Source organism: Diabrotica undecimpunctata, chromosome 9, assembly GCF_040954645.1.
Source record: "Diabrotica undecimpunctata isolate CICGRU chromosome 9, icDiaUnde3, whole genome shotgun sequence".
In the NCBI taxonomy this organism is placed as follows: Eukaryota; Metazoa; Arthropoda; class Insecta; order Coleoptera; family Chrysomelidae; genus Diabrotica; species Diabrotica undecimpunctata.
This window is the reverse complement of record NC_092811.1, coordinates 32,258,827-32,281,664: the sequence shown is the minus strand read 5'-3', so window position 1 is coordinate 32,281,664 and position 22,838 is coordinate 32,258,827. Positions and strand designations below refer to the sequence as shown.

Below are 22,838 nucleotides of genomic sequence, written 5' to 3'. Positions count from 1 at the left end.
TAGAGTCCGCATATCAGTTATGCCCAAAAAATGATATAAAAATAATCTATGGAGACCTAAACGCCAAAGTTGGAAAAGAACAGCAATTCTAACCCACAATAGGTAGGCACAGTCTCCATGAGCAATCAAATGACAATGGCAATAGGTTAATAAACCTAGCAAGATCACTTAACATGGTGATTGCCAGCACGTACTTCGCTCGCAAAGATATACACAAAGGTACCTGGAAATCCCCGGATGGACTTACAGTAAATATGATAGATCATGTTATTGTAGACTCGAGACACAAATCGAATATAATAAACGTCCGCACCAGAAGAGGGGCAAATGCGGATTCTGATCACTACCTGGTCGAAAGTAGGGTAAGGGCTAGAATTTCAAACATCAAAAAGGAAAGAGGCTCTAAACATGAACGATACAAGGTAGAAAGACTCAAAGAAACAAACAAAAATAAAGAGTATAAAGAAAAGATAAACAACAAACTAGAAAACAGAATAACACATGAAGAGAGACCTAATAAAAGAGGCAGCTAAAGAAGTACTAGGCATAAAAGGTAGAGAAAGAAAAACAAGAACGAATGACTGGTTTGACAAGGAATGTCAGATCATCACAGACAAAAAAAACAGAGCATATTTACTGATGCAACAGGGGCACAGAACCAGACAAGCAGAGGAAGAATATAAACGACTACGCAAAGAAGAAAAGAAAACTCACCGAAGAAAAAAGAGAGAATATATGAACAAAGAACTTCAAGAACTACAAGAACTAAGTAAATAAACAGAGACAAGAAAATTTTATCAGAGACTAAACAAAAGCAGAAAAGACTTCAAACTGAGAACAACGATGTGTAGAGATAAGGAAGGTAATATATTGACAGAACAGCAAGAGATACTAAGTAGATGGACAGAACATTTTACGGAAAAGTTTGAAGGAGATCAGAGAGAGACGACCCCTGACATACCATTAGACCAAGCAGACAACAGAGAAAAGACTCCACCAACAATAGCCGAGATTAGAGCAGCAGTAGAAAAATTAAAGAACAATAAAGCACCGGGATCGGACCAAATAGCATCGGAGTTACTAAAGGAAGGAGGAGACGCACTACAAAAAATAATACATGAATTGATAACAAAGATATGGTCGAATAAACAGCTACCAACGGAGTGGAATAGCGGTATTATTGTACCATTACATAAAAAATAAAATCAGTTAGAATGTGGAAACTACCGTGGAATCACGCTGCTGAATGCAGCATACAAAATAATGTCCAATGTCATTTATGAAAGACTTAGACCACAGGCTGAAAAAATAGTTGGCAAATACCAAAGTCGCTTCTGTAGACAGAAGTCAACAATAGACCAGATATTTGTTCTGCGACAGATCCTCGAAAAAACAAGTAAATATAACATCGAAACACATCATCTCTTCATAGACTTTGAAAGCGCATATGACAATATAAACCGAGAATTCTTAATAAAAGCAATGAAAGAATTTAATATACCAACACAACTAATAGAACTGATAAAAGAATCTCTAAAAGTAGAAAGTAGAATCCGGATATAAAATGAATTAACGGAAACAATAGATGTGAAAAAGGGACTACGCCAGGGAGACGCTCTATCATGCATCTTGTTCAACATCGTACTCGAGAAAATACTGAGGGACACAACAGTCAATACACGAGGAACAATCATTAATAAAAGCGTGCAAATACTAGCATTTGCAGATGATGTTGACATAATCGCAAGATCAAGAAGAAAAATGATAGAGGCATACAACCAAATAGAACGAGCTGCACAAAATAGTGGTCTTAAAATCAATCAGACCAAAACAAAATATATGCAGGTAAGTAAAAACGCAGAAATAAGGCAGCCACAAAATATAACAATAGGAGAATACAACATAGAGGGGGTAAAAAACTTTATATACTTGGGATCCCTAGTCACGTCTGATAATAACGTTACGGAGGAAGTGAAGAGGCGAATATTTATTGCAAATAAATGTTACCATGGGTTAATTAGACAACTAAGATCAGATAACGTCGCAAGAAAGACAAAATGCCAAATATATAAAACCCTAATAAGAACGGTACTCACATATGGCTCAGAAACCTGGACACTCACTAAAAGAGAGGAAACGTTGTTAGCCACCTTCGAAAGAAAAATCTTGCGACACATATATAAGGGCACAAAAGAAAACGGAATATGGCGAAGACGATACAACTCTGAACTATACAAAATACACCAGGATCCGGATATTATCACATTCATTAAAATAGGACGGCTGCGTTGGATAGGACATGTAGAAAGAATGGAAGAAGGCGAAATACCAAACAAAATATTCAAATAGATGCCAGTAGGAAAAAGAACAAGAGGAAGACCGAAACTGAGATACTTAGAACAAATAGAAAATGATATAACAACCTTAAAAATAAAAAACTGGAGAAAAAAAACACGAAACAGATCAGAATGGAGAAGAATCCTGGAACAGGCCAAGACCCAAAAAAGGTTGTGTCGAGCCAGTGATGATGATGAACTCCCTTCGTTCAAATTTTTGTCATAAATCATGAGAGCGAATATTTTATTATTTTTTACAGAACAAAAAACATTAATTGAAAAGGACGCTTAAAGTTTACTATTACACGTATTTCGTCACTCCAGAAGTGACTTATGACGGTTAATAGGCGAATAAAAAAATACTTAATAGAAAAAAGAAGACAGCAATCAAATAGACAGAATGATTATTGGGTCAAATAATTGTGGTCTGACCATGTAAAAGATGGAGAGAAAAAATATCATGTAGGCACAGTCCAAGAAAACAGAAGCCGCAGAATTGCCTAATAAAAAGAGAGAAAAATAAAAACAACAACAACAAAGCTTAGTGGGAAGCTAATTTCAAATCTGAGGTACTATATCTGATGTTTCATTCTAAAGATAATACACCATATATATATTGTTAGCATCATAATTGACTCATCTGATGTTCTAGCTATAGAAAAAAGTATTACAAATATGGTATATCACTCAAATCATAGACTACTTTTACAACTGCATGGAGGCTTAATCAATATCAATATTATACAGGTCTATGCTCCAATAGCGAATAAACCCGATATTGAAATTGAACAGTTCTATAGGGATCTAAGTCTTAATGCAACTCACGAAAAAACATGAAATAGCCATAGCCATGATAATGCCATAGGTAGAAATGACAACGAATACAAAAAGTTGCATAAGACTATACTAAAGGAGATAATTATCAATAATATCAAAGCGGGAGTTACCGTTAACGGAAAATTAATTAACAACTTACGATATGCAGACGACACTGTGATCATGGCAACGAGTATAGAAGATCTATAACATCTTTTGAATTAGACTGAAAACGCTACGTAACATCTTTCATCTAAAGGACATGTTTTAAACGAGTTCGCTACTTGGACAGCTTTCATCAAGTTTACCAATTTATTACTTGCTATAAATTGTCGTGCACTTTTAAAAAAAGTGTCAAATGATTTAAAAAATTATAATGTGCACGACAATTTATAGCAAGTAATAAATTGGTAAACTTGATGAAAGCTGTCCAAGTAGCGAACTTGTTTAAAACATCTCCTTTAGATGAAAGATGTTACGTAGCATTTTCAGTCTAATTCAAAATATAATTGATTCAGAAAAAGAATACAGTAATAAAAACTACAATATCTTATCGATAGGCTGAGATGGGAATTACTATAATCGCTAAAAAAACGGAGTACATGCTAATTAAAAAAAGACCACAAAATATACATCACCTATTGACAATCAATGGTAACGTGATAGAACAAGTAGAAAAATATCAGTACTTGGGAGATCAATGAAACCAATGATCATAATGCAAAAATAAACAGGCGAATAGAGATTGCCAGATCAGCATTTATACGAATGAAGCCACTCCTAACGTGCAAAAATCTAAATTTGGAGATCCATTCGCTGTTATATATTTTCAATATTATTATATGGAGCTGAGAGTTGGACATTTAAATAATGCAATTTAAAAAGAATCGAGGCTTTCGAACTCTGGTTATACCGCAGAGTATTAAAAATATCATGGACTGATAGAATTACAAATAAAGAAGTACCGGAGAGGGTTGGTAAAGAAACAGAACTAATCACCACTATACAAACCAGAAAACTGGAATACCTAGGCCACGTGATGAGGGAACCAAAATATGAAATTTTGAGACTCATCATACAGGGAAAAATTCAAGGAAGAAGATCTGTTGGCCGAAGGCAGAACTTATGGTTGAAGAATCTGAAGAAGCTCAAAAATAAAAATAGCCATTAGGATTGCTAACCTCCGTAGGGAGACAGCACTCTAAAAAGAAGAAAGGAGATAAAAGGAGCAAAAGAAGCATTTCTGACGGAAAAATGTACGGAAATTGAAACACTACAACGCAAATGTGACGATGTCCATATACACAAAAAAATTAAAGAGGTACAGAACACCAGAAAACAACGCAATACAGGTATAGTTATAAACATTGGAAACCACATTTTGACTACCATTTAAGATAAATTACGAAGATAGAAAGAATATATGCAAGAATTATTCAAAGATGCAGCACGAAGTCCAACTCAAATAAACAATCCCTACGGCCCAGATATAACAAACAAAGAAGTAACTATGGCCATTAAGCGGATTAAAGATGGGAAATCACCAGAACCTGATGAGGTGCATGATGAAATTTAAAGCTATTAGAGGCACATCAAATTACAGCTCTTACGAAGCTATTCAACAATATCTACGAGACGGGTTACTTACCAAAAGACTGGCTACTATCAATATTCATTCTACTTCTAAAAAAGCCAGAAAATGTCAAGAACATAGATCAATTACTTTGATGAAACATGTACTTAAAATACTTCACTCGCGCATATACACCTGAATTAAAAGAACATCAGGGCTCGATGTTAAAGATATAAGACTTATCTCAAACTTATATCTCCAACAAAAAGCAACAGTGTGATTAGAAAACGAACTGTCCGAGATCTTCACAGTCGAAAAAGGAGTTAGACAGGGTTGCATATCGTCACCGGCATTATTGAACATATACTCTGAAAAAATCTTTAGAGAAGCCTTAGACGAATCATAAGATGGGATTACTGTAAATGGCCAAGTTATAAACAATATTAGATATGCAGACGATACAGTGTTGCTGCAGATAGTGCGCAAGGGCTTTAAAGGATGATGGATTACTTTACAAAAACATGTAACAAATACGGCCTAAAACTAAATTGCAAGAAGACAAAAATAATGATCATAAGTAAGAACACCAACATAAACGCCCAAGTTATAATAGGCGATACACCGTTAGAAAGAGTGGAAAAAATATGCTATTTGGGCTGCAATATTAAGGATATTTGGGATCACAGCTATAAAATAAAGACTCATATTTAATAAGTAAGAAGCTCTTTCAACATCCTTAGGAAGATTCTCTGCAACGTATCTTTAAGTATTAATATACGAATAAGAATTCTTAGATGTTATGTCTTTAGTGTCATCCTCTATGGAGTAGAAAGCTAGAGCTTTACAGAAGATGCCATAAAACGATTAGAGGTATTTGAAATGTGGTGCTACCGACGTATGTTGAGGGTCTCATATATACACCACATAAGTAACATATATAACTATTCTCCAGAAGGTAAGAAAAGACAAAGAAATTATTAACACCGAGAAGAACACAAAATCTACTTACTTTGGCCACATCATGCGTAATGATAAATAACGACTTCTACAGTTGATTCTACAAGGCAAGATTGACGGTAAGAGAGGCTCTGGACGTAGACGTATATCCTGGCTGGCCAATCTTAGGAAGTGGACTGGTTTAACGTCAACTGATCTATTTCAAGCTGCTGTGAATAGAATAAGATGGGTCAATGTGGTCGTCAACATCTCTAGAAGATAGGCAGATTTAGAAGAAGCGATAATACTCGGAGATTTTAATGCAAAAGAAGGAAGAGGCAAAGTTAAAAACAGCACTGGTAAACATGGATTGGGAGTGCGGAATGAAAGGGACGACGGGCTGCTTAAGTTCGGTCAATAACAGAAGGTGGGTGTTATGAATACATGGTTCAAACTACCAGCTCACAGATTATATACATAGAAATTGCTACAAGAAATAAAATAAACTTGTATTAGAAATAAGATACATAATGATTGATGAAAGATACCTAAATACCTCGATAAGTGCAAAAACCTACCCCGTTGCAGATGTTACGGGATTGCTGCAAAAAAGTACTTTTTTTAATGCATTTATTTCTAAAAATGTTCATGTTAATAAATTTATATCTAATTTTTATTTGTTTTAGTTTATATGGCGAAATTGACGTCGCAATTTAGATTAAAAACAGCTTTAAAGACTGACGAAAGAATAAGACTGATGAACGAAATTATCTCAGGAATCCAGGTTATTAAAATGTATACATGGGAAAAACCATTCGCCAAATTGATTGAATTCATCAGGAAGTAAGTATTTTGTGGCATAATATTACCTTTACTGTCATAAATATGCATTCTATTGCCAAGAATTGTTACCCTGTGCACCAAATTCTTATTTCTCAAGATTGTTATTTATTATTGATGATATTAGCTACTAATACTTAAATTTATGTATAAAATAGTAGATGTTTAACTTACACCAAGCAGAAGAAATCTTCACTTTTCTCGGTTAGGTCCATACTTGGTTATTTATGGTTCTATGTCTAATTATTCCTCTCATTCCTTCCCTCCGTTCTAATGCTGGTCTTTCTCTTCTTTTTCTATTCCATGGAACATAGTTCACCTGTTTTGTCCATCGTTCGTCTTTCATTCGCATTACGTGCCCGTACCATAAAATTTGTTTGGATTTTATTGTATCTACGGTATTGTAAATTGGTCCACTACGGTGGACCAAAAAAATCTTGGAGTGGAGACCGAGAGCGGATAGACGAAACCCGGGAAAACCACCCACAACATGGACTGACGACATAAAGAGGATTTGTACCAACTGTACCAAGGTTTTTCGAGGAGGCCTATGTTCAGCAGTGGACGACTATGGGCTGATGATGATAATGATGATGACGGTATAGTAAATCCTTTCCATTCTTTTTCTTATTTCTTCATTTGGAATGTGTTCAATGTGTTGGCTTTTCGATACGCTCTTCTTAGATAGTTTCCATTTTCATCCATTTCTACCGCTTTTAGTATTTTCTTCTTTTATCGTTATTTGCCAAAACTCAGATCCTCTTTTTTCTTCTTCTTCTTTTTATGTAGACATGACTCTGTTTTTTAATGTGCCTTCAGTAACTTGTCATTTCTTCGTTTTCGTGGTCTCCCTACTGATCGTCTTCCTATTAAGGAACCATCTCTTATCGTCTTCACTATTCTATTTGTTGTTATTCAGCTTATGTCATCGTTCCATTCTACTTTCCTATTTATTATCCAGTTCTTGATGTTCTGCACCTTGCATCTGCGTCGTATATTTGTCTAGCTAATAGAGCTACTTCTAGCTCTGCCCCATAGTGTCTTGCCATCAATTTTTCTAAGTGTTTTCACCTCTGCTGTTTCTAAAATCCTTTTTGTCCTCTCTGTGGCAGGTCGTATTTCTGCCGCGTATGTCAATGATATAAATTGGTTAATTGTTCTTGTCTTCTAGCACCCGCCACAGCTTTGCTAATAATATACTATAATAAGCTGTTTGAGGGTAATAAATACCATGTGTATTTTCACAGTGTGTCCCAAGTTCTTTTCTATTGTTTATTTTGGATAGAACATATTACGAATTTCGCCCTTATTCTTGTAGAGGTTGTTAATATGTGGAGATGGAGTTAAATAGAAAAACTTCTTTATTACAGAAAGACGGTATAAGATTTAATTTCGACTGCAAAGCATCTACAAGCCGCTTATACGTATTTTAACCTCTTAAGGTCTCATCAGAACGATATATGCAGTTGCTCTAAATCGAAACAAAATCTCTCTTGTCATAGGACAATATAAAAATAATTATTAACTGACGTTCTGTATCTGTATCTGTAGACTAGGGAGGGCGAGTTAAGTTTCACAGCACTTAGGCCACAATTGACCCATTGTGCATCCTCCCAGGGAGCTGTCACCCTTAGCTCATTGTCCATCCTGCCAATTCTAGGAAGGTGGACAAGTCACCAGGAGACATCTCTCTTATGTGGGCAGGTGTTGGCCAGGACTCGACGAACGCGTACTCTCGTATTAACGATAACTCTGGGCATTCACATAGGACATGCTCTACAGTTTCGTCTTCTCGTTCACACTACCTACATAGAGGTGTGTCTGCTAGCCCCAGTGTGTGGAGGTGTTTGCTTAGTTGACAATGACCAGTTAAAAAACCAACTGCCAAACGTAGGTTTTTCCTGGTCATTCCCAAGTACTTCTTAGATGTTGACTCTTCAAGGTTACTTAGTGTTACCCTGGCAAGTTTACATCCTTTCCCTTCTTCTCATCTTTTTACGGTTTGCGCATGGGAGTGACATTTGACAATTTCCGCGATTGTTGTAGTTGACCAACCAAAAAGATCCCCATTAACTGACGTTACAATGCCATCTAATAACAACACTAGGAATTCTAAGATTTCCTACATGGCAAGACTAAATTCAAATCTTTACCACTGTGCTTTCTAAAACTTGCAAAGCAGACAGATTGATTGCAAATTTTAGATTCCCTTGCCGAGTAATTTATCAATCTGTCTCCTTTGCAAGTTTTAGAAAGCACAGTGGTAAAGATTTTAATTTAGTTTCGCCATGTAGGTTATTGGATGGCATTGTAACGTCTGTTAATAATTATTTTTATAATTATTGTTCTATGACGGAAGATATTTTGTTTCGATTCAGAGCAACTGCATTTCTGATGAAACCTAAAGAGGTTGAAATACGTATAAGCAGCTTGCAGACGCCCTGCAATCTAAATTAAATCTTATACTGTCTTTCTGTTTTAGTTCTTTACTGGGTTTTGAGTACTAGAAACTAAATTCACTAAGAATTTTTGCCGGGATGCCCGGCATGTGGAATGCAAATTATTGATTACCTTGTCGACTAATTCATCAATCTGTCTGCTTTGCAAGTTGTAGAAAGCACAGTGGTAAAAATTTGAATTTAGTTTCGTAATGTAGGAAATCGTAGAATTCCTAGTGTTGTTACTTCTTTATTAGTTTATCAAACGAAGAATTTGTGAAAATGCCAGTGTAACTAACGTAGACAACAACCTTGATGGCAAAAACTAGAAAGTTGCTTAAGTCAATAGAAATAAATAAAGAAATACAAGATGATATCCAGTTCAAATGATAACTGCCGTAAGCGCAACTGTGGGAGAAACTGATAGATAATATATGAAAGTAAGATTTATATCAAGTTGCAGTGCTTAGTCCTTATTTTTGCTCGTTATTGTTAGATCAGCGAACATATAATGACATACTAGAATACAACAGAATTTCGTCACAGATCAAGCTGAAAGTAAATAACACCAAAGCTTCACAATTTCGGGAGGTCACTTCTAGATTAAACTACCGAGACGTCCGCGCATTCTGAAGAAAATTCAAAACTATAACAAAACAAAACTCATTAAAGCCATCTCACCCACTGGTGAATAACCAAATTTTTATTTCAGACGCTCGGAAGGCACAAGGGTTTAATTATATCTCGAAAATGTATATGTTACTTCAAACGTCTTCTGATTCGACCTAACCTTTCAATAAACTACGAATCAATCAATCCAAGAGATACTCGAAACCCTCCAAAGTCCATAATAATTCCATGATATTCCACCTGTACATTAACAAACCCTCGAAAATCTTCGATAAATCTAATCAGTGCAAATCACTTACCAAACTCGACCCTTATATATCTTTCTTTTACGTCCTCGGTAAAGTCCTCGAGAGGATCCTCAATAGGCGAGCGGTTTACCCCTCAAAAGACGCTTAGAAACAGAATATACCAACTAAAATTCTTTTTGCATTTCTAATGCACCAAACCTTTTTATTCGATTCTATATATTTTTCCAAGATGGAATGTATTTTTTTTAAGTTTTACAAGTGAGCCGGCAATTGTTATTAACAAATAACTTATACAAAAAAGCGATTTCACCGAATTGCTTCGAAATCAATTTTTTTAGGTGTATCTCGTCAAAATAAACACTTTTTTTCTCCTGATAATTTTTCGAAAAATGCTTCCTTTTTGAGTTATTTGCATTTTTTTGTTGAAAAAATGCCTTAATTAGTGATTTTTGTGATTTTTTTTCTAAAAAACTACTAAATGAATTGCAATTCTACATAGCGTTATAATCTTTAAACCGTCGAGTACAAGTTAGAATATTTTGACAAGGATAATTTTTTTCTATCTTGCTAAAAACGTAAACCCAAATATTTCGAATATGCCTTTCGAGCAGTCTAGCGCTAAGTGTGTACAGCGGTTGCGGCGATACAGGCGTGCGGCGCGTAGAAATATTTGTTTAAATTTAAAAAATTAATTCAATACAAATATTACGTACAATTTATTAAAAAAAAAGATATTTCTAATTATTTTTATATAGACATATTATAATTAAAACAATTAAAATTAATTTTTTACAATGCTATAATAATGTAATTTTTCTTTTAATATACGTGGTGACTATATTATTGAATGTTTTATTACAGTAAAATACATTAAGCAATATATAATAAATTTTCATTGAAAAATATAATAAAATTAAAATATAATATTAATTATACATCGTTTTCATTGTCAATAATTTGAAAATTTTCGTCAACAGCAACAGGATTTCCATCTAATAAGCTGATTTCATTGTCTTTAATACAGTCGTCTTTAACATTTTTACAATTCTCTGGTGTACATGCACATACTGCGCAGCATTCTAAATTATAGGAAATACAATTACAATTTTTTGTAGAACATTTTCCGGTACATGAGCAGAAATACTTTTGTAACATATCTAAACTAGTTTCACCTTCAAAATAATTAAAATCGAAACAATTATTTTCCATTGTCCAACCATGGGTTAATGGATCAAGAGATGAAATAATATTGTTTTTTGCTTGAATCCATTCATTTATTTGCCACTTTGCTCTTAAGTTATGTTGTAATAATGCTGGTTTCGAAGGTGGTAATTTTTCATTAGATGCATTTTTTTTAGCGCCTACAGCACCTCAACCGCTGTACACGGTTAGTGGGATACTCTCGAAAGGCATATTCGAAATATTTGGGTCCACGTTTTTAGCGAGATAGAAACCATTTATCCTTGTCAAAATATTCTAACTTGTACTCGACGGTTTAAAGATTATAAAGCTATTTGTAAAATTGCAATTCATTTAGTAGTTTTTTAGAAAAAAAAATCCCAAAAATCACTAATTAAGGCATTTTTTCAACAAAAAAATGCAAATAACTCAAAAAGGAAGCATTTTTCAAAATTATCAAGAGAGAAAAAGTGTTTATTTTGATGAGATACACCTAAAAAAATTGATTTCGAAACAATTAGGTGAAATTGCTTTTTTGTATAAGTTATTTGTTAAGAACAATTGCCGGCCCACTTGTAAAAATTAAAAAAAAATACATTTCATCTTGGAAAAATATATAGAATCGAATAAAAAACGTTTGGTGCATTAGAAATGCAAAAAGAATTTTAGTCGGTTGATGCTCTGCTTATAGGGGTAAACCGCTCACCTACAAGAAGAGACTCATAAAAGTTACCACAGGAAACAACATCGTTCCCTCTTTCCAATTGGGCTTTACAGAATGTCGCTCTATTAGAACTTCGTTAACTGAAATCGTCATCCACATCCCCCAAAAATTTAATTACAAAAAAATTGCTTTATGCATTTTTCTTGATGTTAAGAAAGCCTTTGACAAAGTTTGGCATACCAAACTTATGAGAAAAGCTTAAGATCAGCCTGCCTATCCCTGTTGCCAAACTCTTCTATTCATTTTTCCTAAATAGGAGCATAAATATAGGGAAACAAATCTCTCGATACCTTTCAGTCCCAATGCAGAGGTACCTCAAGCTTCCATTTTTGTACCTACAATAGCGACTTACCTAACCCCAGAAAGACTAACACAATGAAGTCACTTTACGCAGAAGATACTGCTCTGTGAACAATATCTTATTCTTATTGCGCCGGATCCTTTAGAAAGTTGGCGATCCAAATGACAATTGTGGCTTTGAAAACTGCTGCACGATAGATTTCTGTGGATGAGTGGTCAAACCATGTTCTCAGGTCTTTCAGCCACGAGTTTTGGCGTCTTCCAACTGATCTTTTGCCCTGCACTTTCCCTTCAAATATGATTTGGAGTAATTCATATCTTTTACCTCCTAACACATGACCCAGGTATTTTATTTTCCTTTCTTTGATTATGCTGAGTAATTCTTTTTGTTTACTTATGCACCGACGTACCTCACCGTTGATAATTTTTGTACCCATGTAATTCTCAGCATCCGTCTCTATATATATAAAGTTCAAAGGCATCTTTTTTTCTCTCTCTCAGAGTCCATTGTCCAACTTTCACAGCCATACAACAAAACAGTAAACACATCTTGTAATAAATGTGTTTATGTTCATGAGTGTTTTCCTTACTTGTCTTATTCTTGATAGGATTTCTTTTTCACGAGATTCAAATGTCAAAAAAAAAATACGCTTGAACTCACATAAACAATTTCGACAGGTTGTTCTTGAGATGAAGAGTGATGCCTAGCCCAAACAAAACCCACGAATACTTTTTAAATGCCAAAATCTTAGTGGCTACAACGCAGAGTAAGAAGAAGAAAAAATTTATCTTATTTATCTGAGTACCTCAGCTTAGTAGCACAACATTGTATTGGCATGCTGACCTGCGAGCAACCCTAGATGGGTCAAGAAAAAGATTCAATCTTAACGCTGTATAGGGCAAATTTGGACGGGTGTACTCACCGGCTGCTAAGATTAGAAAGAAGTATTGTGAGTAAAGCCAATTAGAAACATACTTCCCCTTTATCCTAATATATTAACTATCGAACATGCCAACCATACGTCAAAGTCATTTTTCTCTGAGCAGGAATTGCACCAAAAAACATATCTGAACAAAATATTCGAGCAGAAAACGTCATAAAAATTTGCACATCTTTTGGTAATGTATTGATCAGAAAAAGCCTTGACTACATGGAAAAGAAAATGCGAAGGCATGGGAGTACCGGTACGGAACGAATACCTATATACGTTAAGCTTTGCAGACGATCAGGTAGTGATTGCACAAGACCAAGACGACCTCAGCTACATGATGAAGAAACTACAAGAAGAATATACCAAGGCTGGCCTAGATATTAACCTCGCGAAAACAGAGTACCTATCTACAAGTGAAGAAGACATAGAAGATCTACAGATTGATGACAACGTAACAATCAAAGGAAAGGATAAATTCAAATACCTGGGGTTTATAATCACGAAAAAGGCAACAACAGAGAAAGAAATTACACAAAGATTAGGACAAACAAGAACAGCAATCCGACAACTTAACTCAGTATGGTGGGATAGACACCTAAATATGAAGAGAAAAACGCAGATTTATAAAACATTAGTGCGAAGTATTATGACATATGGGGCTGAAAATTGGATCATAAACAAGAAAAACAGCAGTAAGATAGTAGCAACAGAGATGGAATGCCTGCGAAGATGCTGCAGAGTAACAAGAATGGATAGGAGAAGTAATGACGAAATAAAGCAAAGAACATCAATAGAAACAGACATACTAACATATATAGAACAAAAAATATTAAAGTGGTATGGACAAGTAAGAAGAACTAGCGACAGCAGATGGATAAAGAGAATAACCGAATGGAGCCCCATAGGAAGGAGGAAAAGAGGACGACCCCGAAAATCCTGGAGGAACGAAGTAGACGACGCCATGAGTAAGAGATGCCTAAACGATGGAGAATGGAACAACAGAGATAGATGGAAATGGTTGAGCGAGGGAAGGCAGTGAATACTGTAGAATCCCTAAATATATATTGATCAGACACCCAAAAAAGAAACTCACATATCTCATTGCTGACCTCTGTCAGCGAAAAACTCCATGGCGAATACTTGTACTTTCTGAAGGAAACTCAACTCTTTTACCGTCATTACCGGATGGTTTTTTGTGGTTTCCCGATCACATTGTACAATTATACCTGTACCTTTGGGGACGAAATAGTTGCAGCTATTCTTCAAGCTCAACACGTTTCATAAAAATTAATTCTGGAAAAAAAATTAACATCATTTCAAATTTCCATACCCCCTCGTTTCTACCTCTCACATCTCCTTCGCATATACACTGAACAATCATCACCAATGGTGAAAAAATCTTAACAGGAATGGCTATACACTTAACCCAAAAATACGTCTTAAAAAGGCAAAAGTGTTGACTAAACGGGGTACTCTAAAATCAAACTTATACACCCTCATACAAAATGGACAATCAAGCAGTAACACAAAATTTTAAAACTGTTCATGGGTGTTTAAGGTATGCATTTCTATTGTGAGTTGTTATTCTTTGTAAGTTCTCTCTAATGTACAAGAAAATGTAAACATTAACGAGATGTAATTATTTTAATTCGTATATTCTTTATAAATATAAACTTATTTTTTTTTTGTAGGAAGGAAATTGACCAAATAAGACATACCTCAATAATAAAGGCTCTGACTATAACCTTTAACATCGCACTATCACGAGCCGCTATACTCGTGTGCATCTTAACATACATATTATCAGGAAATGTTCTCACAGCATCATATGCCTTTACAGTAACGTCATATTATACATACGTGAGAGCCATAATCACTTTACAGTTTCCCCAAGCCATGACTCAACTTGCTGAGACATTAGTATCCATATCCAGGATACAAAAGTTCTTATTGTATGAAGAACTAGATGTAAAATATACACCAATGCTTAAACAAATCAACAATAACGAGCTTTTACAAAAAAACAAGCCAGATGTTATTGGAGTACGGCCTATAGGTATTAAAATAAAGAACGCAGCTGTAAAATGGGTCAAAAAACATCCAGAAAACACAATAGAAGAAATCAACTTTGAAGCCAGATCAAATCAACTAGTAGCCTTAGTAGGTCCAGTGGGTGCAGGAAAATCAACCCTCCTACAAGTTATTTTAAAAGAGCTGAAACCATTAGAGGGCACTGTAAAAGTAACTGGAACTGTTTCCTTTGCTTCGCAAGAACCTTGGGTATTCGCATCCAGTGTTCGCCAAAATATTCTCTTCGGAGAAACTTACAACGAAAAGAAATATTATGAAGTTTTAAGAGTGTGTGCTCTAGAAAAAGACTTAAAATTATTTCCGCATGGTGATAGAACTCTTATTGGGGAAAGAGGTACATCTTTAAGTGGTGGACAAAGAGCTAGAATCAATCTAGCCAGAGCTATTTACAAGGAAGCAGATATATATCTACTTGATGATCCTTTATCTGCAGTTGATACACAAGTTGGTAAACAAATATTTAATAGATGCATTTGTAACTATCTTAGGAAAAAATGTGTGGTGTTAGTAACACATCAATTACAATATTTATATAGAGCTAAGTTTATATACTTAATCGATGACGGTCGAATTCGAGCTTCCGGTACTTTCGAAAATTTAAAAAATGGTGATAACGCCTTTACAAAATTATTAGCCACCGCAACTGAAATGGATCAAATGGAGCGTGATAGGAAACTGTCAAAATCTGAATCTGTTACTTCGATAAATTACGAAGAAGAAGATTATATATCTATCGATCAACAAAAGGAAACGATTGGGTCTGGTGGAGTGTCTTGGAGAGTTTATGGAAATTATTTAAAGGCGGGAGGAAATTTGTGCAAAACTTTGATATTGGCCCTAAGTTTCGTTGCAACACAAGTTTTGGTTTCTTTATCGGACATATTTTTAACGTTATGGTAAGTACTAATAATTTTTTAATATATCATTGCATAAAATAATATGACAATAATTGTAAAAAATACATTCATAATTATTTTTAATAACATAGGTATATACAGAGTAGACCAAAAGTTTGGAAAATGTCTAATTATCTCTTAAATAGATGGTTCGAATTGTACAAAATCCGGAATATGTCCATGTATGTATATAATGTGTAGATTTTAAATTTGATGCTTGCAATGTTGCCAGATTTACCATTTTTCTGATAGTATTAGTCACTTTCAGTCTGTGTAAATAGTAAATAATTCTTATTTGATAAATATTTAGTAAATTATTAACTATTTGTGCTAATTCGAACGAAGCGCTGCTAGCTCAACAAAATCAGGCTTTGTTCAACGAAAATTAAGCCCACAGTCAAAATGAGCAGGAATTGTATAATGCCTGGTTGAATGAAAAACAATTAAGAGAAAAATTAGAAGTGACTATTAAACAGCTTCAAATACACATTGAAATAATTCAAAATAAAATAGAACCAATTGAGGAGAGCAGTAAAAAAGACCAAACTGAATTTCATACAGATAAAGAAGAACTAAGCAAAGAGACAGAATGGATTAGGGTTAGAAACTAAAAAAAAATCTAGCAACTAGCCTCAGGTACAGTACCCTGAAACTAGCACCAAAAATAATAAACTGTAACCAGGTAATATAAATAAATGTAAATATAAATTACGAATTGTCATATTATTTATGTCACTGACTCAAATGCATAAAGGAGTCTTACTAAAGTCTTACACAATACAGATATGGAATGGTTTTCGTTTGAAAACAAACAATCACCACCTACCAAGGTAGTTGCAAGAAAATTACACCATTCTTACAAAGCTAAACGAATTTTAAAAGACCTAAAGAACAAAGGCTTCCATATATTGAAGGTACATGAAATACTAACCGGAAAAGATAAAACGCCACTTTCACTTTTTCCTTTATCCTTTGATAGTGATGAAGATATTAAAAAAATATATGCCATTAATAAAATATTGCATCTAAGAGTACAAATAGAGGTTTTCAGAAAACCTAAACTGGTGTCCCATTGCAAGCACTGCCGGGATTACGGGCACAAACAGAATTACTGTAAAAGGAAACCGAGATGTGTTAAATGCATTGGATAACATCTAAGCCAAGACTGTAAAAAACCCAAAAATATAGCTCCAAAATGTGTTCACTAGATACTAATTTTATTAACATACAATTGACTACCAAAAAAGAAGTTCAATCAATACAAAAAAAGCGCCTGGGTTTGACCTGATGAATGGTGAGATACTAAAACAATTACCTAGTAAAACGGTAGTAAAGCTTGCTACCCTAATAAATGCATCTTTTAGACTTAGATAAGGTTGCAAGATTGCAAGGTAAAATTGAAGAAAATAGGGCCTCAGGACGAAGAAAAATATCCTGGCTTGCTAACCTGAGAGCATGGTATAGAAAGACCTCAACACAGCTATTTCGTATAGTAACCAACAAAGTCATCATAGCCAGAATGATCGCCAACGTTCGGAACGAACAGGCACCCAAAGAAGAAGAAGACTTAGATATGCTCCCAACCTTTGGAAAACTGCAGAGGTCATAATAATACCCAAAGTAGGACAAGATAACCATGAATTAACATAGTACAGGCCAATCTCCTTACTATCCATAATCTCAAAGGCGCTTGAAAATTGCTACTACGAAGACTGAACTATATAATTGAACAAAAAAATATTATTCCGACACACCAATTTGGATTTTGTGATAAACACTCCACAGTTGACCAGATTCATCGAATAATAACTGAAATAGAGAAATCATTGGAAGGTGACAAAATTCGTATAGCAATATTCCTAGATATCGCAAAATTATTTGACAAAATATGGCTAAAGAAAATATTTCCTATGCAACTCGTTGAAATATTGCAGTCATACCTACACCAGCAAACATTTAGAGTTACAATAAAAAACAAGTGCTTTGTGTTAAAGCCAATTAACGCAGGGGTTCCACAAGGTAGCGTTTTTGGACCAGTACTATACCTTTTGTATACATCTGACATTCCGGAGAGAAAAAAACATATAACTATCCGCATTTACTCATGATACAGATATAGAAGTCTTGATTATAGAAGCAACTACAGAAATGCAACTATAGAATCTGCGGTTAACCTACAAAATGCAATTAATGGCATAGGACGCTCTATGCTCATGTATACTTTATCTTTATACATGACAAACTTGTCCCCATATACCGTATACATAAATTAATATACATAAATATATGTAGAATAAATGATTGGTAAAAATAGGTAGGTATGTCAGAAATTTTATAGTATGTATAGAGCTTTTCTCTTTCTACGATAATTTTTAAATAACTTTGTTTAATATAATAAAACCATATTTTTATAATTTTTAGGGTAAATGTAGAACAATGGAGAAGAAAACAAGCAGTTTTCTTAAATGAAACCTTAAATTCTTCAAACGTGGACACAATTTTGGAATATAAAGACCAATCCACTGAAAGTCACTGGTCACACGTAATGGACCAAATTAGTCCTTTGCATCTATACAGCTTCCTGGTAATTGCAACAGTTCTTCTGGCTGTTGCTAGATCCCTTGCATCATTTAGCTATTTTTTGACTGCTTCCACAAACGTTCATAATTCAATGTTTAGAAAAATTATTAGCTCACCAATGCTGTTCTTTAATATTAATCCATCTGGTAGGATTTTAAACAGATTTTCCAAGGATATTGGTATTCTAGATGAATCACTACCATTAGCAACTGCAGACTCAACCTGGGTAAGTGTTACTAGTAATTATAAATATTTTGCTATCGTTGAGTTGAGTCGATATCATTTTGCATCAAATAACACAAAACTCTTTATTGTTAATAACTAAATAAATAAAATATTTGATTCTTTTTTATCCTGTATACAAAATACAGTGATGAGTGTCTTACCACCCGGCGTTTTAACGTAAGAGATAGAAAACACAGTTACCTTGTGAAATAAAAAGAGATGAAACTCGTAGAGGTGGGAAATAATAGGTAGAATACTATAATTTACATGACCATTATCGATAGTCTCACACCTTTAGACGTTAGCTTCGAGCTAAATCACCTCGGTCATAATTATTATGTGTAACGTATGTGTGACGTATTTCCATTTTTTAATTTCACAGAAAGTAAAAACTGATTGACCACAATAAAGCAAAAATGTGAATAAAATAATTTAATTAATAGTAATTATTTAATCTAAAGTTTTAAATTATTAATCAAGAATAATTTCTACTATGATGTGAGGACTTCATACACTCTTGTCACGGAATAATCACTATCCTTCGTGGATTAGTGGTAAGAACTCGACACAGACGTCGCAGACGATTAGAGTTCAAAACCCACATGTGGTTTTTTTTTAAATAATTTGAAATTATGCAGAGATCGTTTTGATTTGAATCGCTAAACATTTATGTCAGTCGTTACTAGTATTAGAAGTGTTTAAAGTTAAACACAAATATCTTATTGAAAAAAAAAGTATCGTCGTACTTTCGAAAATAAAGTAAAAATTCTTCAAAATTAAAAGAACGTTTAAAGAATGTTTAAATAAGTAAAAATTCTACAAAATTAAAAAAAATATTGTAAATAAACGTATTTACAATATGTTCAAATAAGCCTTCATTAGCAGCAGAACAATAACCCAAACTGTCAATAAAGAAATATAAAAGTTTGATGGATCAGAGTTCAAGTCACGATGTTCTCATGCAGGCGCTCAGGGTTCAAATTCCACATGAAGGTTTTACTTTTTTAAAAATTTGAAATTATGCAGATATTATATCGTTTTGCTTTAAATCACTAGACATTTATTTCAGTTTTTATTAGAAGTGTTTATAGTAAAACATGAAAATCTTATTAAAAAAACAATGTCGTACTTTCGAAAATAAAGTAATAATTCTTCAAACATAAAAGAACGTTCTAAATAAATGAACTTCCAAAAATATTTAAATAGGTAGAAATTCTCTAAAAATAAAAAAAAATTATTCTAATGAAATGTATTTACAATAAATGTTCGAATAAGCCTCCATTAGCAGCAGAACAATAACCCAGTCTATTATAAAAGTTTCGTCTAACATTAGTTAATGTTTCTGGACTAATACCTCTCATTGAATCAGAGATCTTTTCTCTTAATTCTTGGAGAGAATTAGGCCTATCGTCTTCAATTCCATATAGCTTGGACTTGATATATCCCCACATAAAAAAATCACAAGGTGCAAGATCAGGTGATCTTGCAGGCCAAAAAATATCTCCGTGGCCACTAATCAATCGATTAGGAAAAGTCGCACTGAGATATTCACTGACGATGCGAGAATTACATATGTGCGGGACAACCATCGTGTTGAAACCATATGGAAGGTATTGGTAAATTACGAAGGGCTGGGACAATTTGATTTTGCAGAAGTTCCAAGTATTTCCGCCCAGTCAACATACCGTCTATAAAAAATGGACCAATGACATGATTCCCTATTATGCCTCCCCAAACATTTACTTTTCGAGGATGCTGGGTACGAGCGACATAAATCTGACGAGGATTTCCTCGAGACCAATACCGAGCATTCATTGAATTTTGACGGCCATGCAATGAAAACGTACATTCATCGGTGAACAAAACGTTCTCTAAAAAATGTTCATCTTGATGTGACATTTCCATTGCAATTTGACAAAATTCTAAACGTCTATATTGATCCCAGGGAATTGTTCGTTGGATTTATGAAGTTTATAGGGACGGTATCCATGTCTTTTCAAAATTTTACCTACTCTAAATCTTGAAATTCCATATTGTTCTCCGAGACGAGATGTTGATTGGGTAGGATTTTGCTCAATACTTGCACAAATTAAAGTGTCCCTTAGTTCCAAATCTGGATATACCTCCCTTCGTCTACGAACTCCTTTTGGAGTGAACACGGATCCATAAGTAAAAAAATTACGTATAATAGACTGAATTGTTGATCGTGCTGGAGCCGGCCTATTTGGAAACATATTTACAAATTGTTGTCTAATCATGTTGTCTGATAATCCATTCACATGCCAGACAACAATTTGCACTTTTTCCTCGACCGTTAAAACCATTTTCACGAATTGTTTTTTTAATAAAAAGTTTCTGTTTAGCGTGCAAAAACACTTCTCGGTATGTTATTATTTTTGATGGCTTGATGATTTGGTTAGCTGTAAAGCAGGCAGCTGTTCGCGCGCATCCATTACAATGTTGTTAATTGTTTTGAAAACCATTACCTGTACAGAGGAATTGATATTAACACTGAGAATTTAGTGATGGATTTTGCATTAAACAGTCTTAACCGGATTATTTTGCAATCACAACTGAAGACTGTAAAACTGAAATTGAATTTAAATTATTTTGTATTTCTATTTTTTAACATTGGGATAAGAATAAATTGTAAATAATGAGTTTTTCGAAAACTTTTTACCTAATATGTATCATATTTTCTATTATTTTTTGATTGAATAAAACAAAAATTTTATCCTTGGTGTGAATTGAACCTCCAATCTTCTTGTCACTAGACCACGTCTCTAACTATTACGCCAATTCTACATACAATAATTGTTTTCGGATTGAACATTAGTTTAATCAAATATTTCAGTTAAGTTATTTTTATTATTAAATAAACTTAAAGATTTATAATTTAAAATCGCGAATAATTAATGTTTTTTACTATAATATATCTTAATTTATTCAATCATTTATTCTAACATCAGAAATTATTAAAATAAAATATTTTCGAGGTCATCCGTATAATTATGACTGAAGTGAAATAGCCACGTCAAGAACTAGCTTTATCTCATACTATCTCACAACTTAATCTGTCTTCTATCCTTTCCGCTATTTTGCCGGGTGGTAAGGCACTCATCACTGTATACAAAATAAAATAGTGGAAGGCAACCGTAGGCAAGTTAGAAAAGAAGAAAATTAAGTTGAGAGGTTTTACAGGAGTCATGTGATCAATTGTGGCTGTACTGTCAGAAATTCTTGCATTCCAGCCTGGTGACTCTGCAAGATAGCCACGGACGAAGCTACAGCTACTTGAGAAAAGGATCATTCTTCTTTTTCTTCTTTTTCATAGACACGACTCTCTGTTTTTCAATGTGCCTCCAGTAAGTTGTCGTTCCATTGTTTTTGTGGTCTTCTTACTGATTCTCTTCCTATTGGGGAAACTTCTCTTGTCATCTTTACTACTCTATTTGTTGTCATTCGGCTTATATGATCGTTCCATTCTACTCTTCTATTTCTTACCCAGTTCTTGATGTTCTCCACCTTGCATCTACGTCGTATACCTATCTGTACTTCTAGCTGTCCCATAGTGTCTTACCATCAATTTTTCTAAGTGTTTTCATCTCTGATGTTTCTAACACTTAAGAAAAGAATCACTCAGGAGCAATATAACCAATAATGTCAGAATACTCTACATTCTAGAGCTACAACTAACACAGACACGCAAGATTCTACTACCTGAGGAAGAAAAGGAACGCCAAATGTTTTAAACATAAAAAAATATGTTTAGTTGGATACTAATAGTTGGATATTTAGTCTATTTATCTCTGAAACAATATTGTCTAGTTCTTTTGGTTGAACTAGACTTCTATTGTTCGAAGTAGCTATTCTAATTAGATTCTTTTGAATGTTGAGACGTTTTCCTTGACTAGTTGATGAAGAGATTATTCGCACTGGCTTTCCACTTTAGGGTTGCCCCTGACTAACGGCCGTATGTTTAGGATTTAGTCATTTTATTGTCTTGGTAAAACATATAGTGTGATAGTTTTCCGTTGCTTCCTGCACCACAGTATCACAGCCATTCAAACTGTCCTAGTTATGCCTGTGGATTT

General features: G+C 34.1%; 1 protein-coding gene across 4 annotated transcripts in view; it reads left to right on the top strand.

Annotated features, from left to right (window-relative positions):
* The window catches only part of LOC140449779 (ATP-binding cassette sub-family C member 4-like), a 119,368-nt gene that overhangs the window by 81,365 nt on the left and 15,165 nt on the right, over positions 1-22,838 (top strand). For all 4 annotated transcript variants that reach the window (XM_072543123.1, XM_072543126.1, XM_072543125.1 and 1 more), the window contains 3 exons: positions 6,348-6,504; positions 14,644-15,939; positions 18,361-18,745. In XM_072543123.1, the coding sequence (XP_072399224.1) occupies positions 6,348-6,504; positions 14,644-15,939; positions 18,361-18,745 (1,838 nt within the window). The remainder of the gene's footprint in view (positions 1-6,347; positions 6,505-14,643; positions 15,940-18,360; positions 18,746-22,838) is intronic.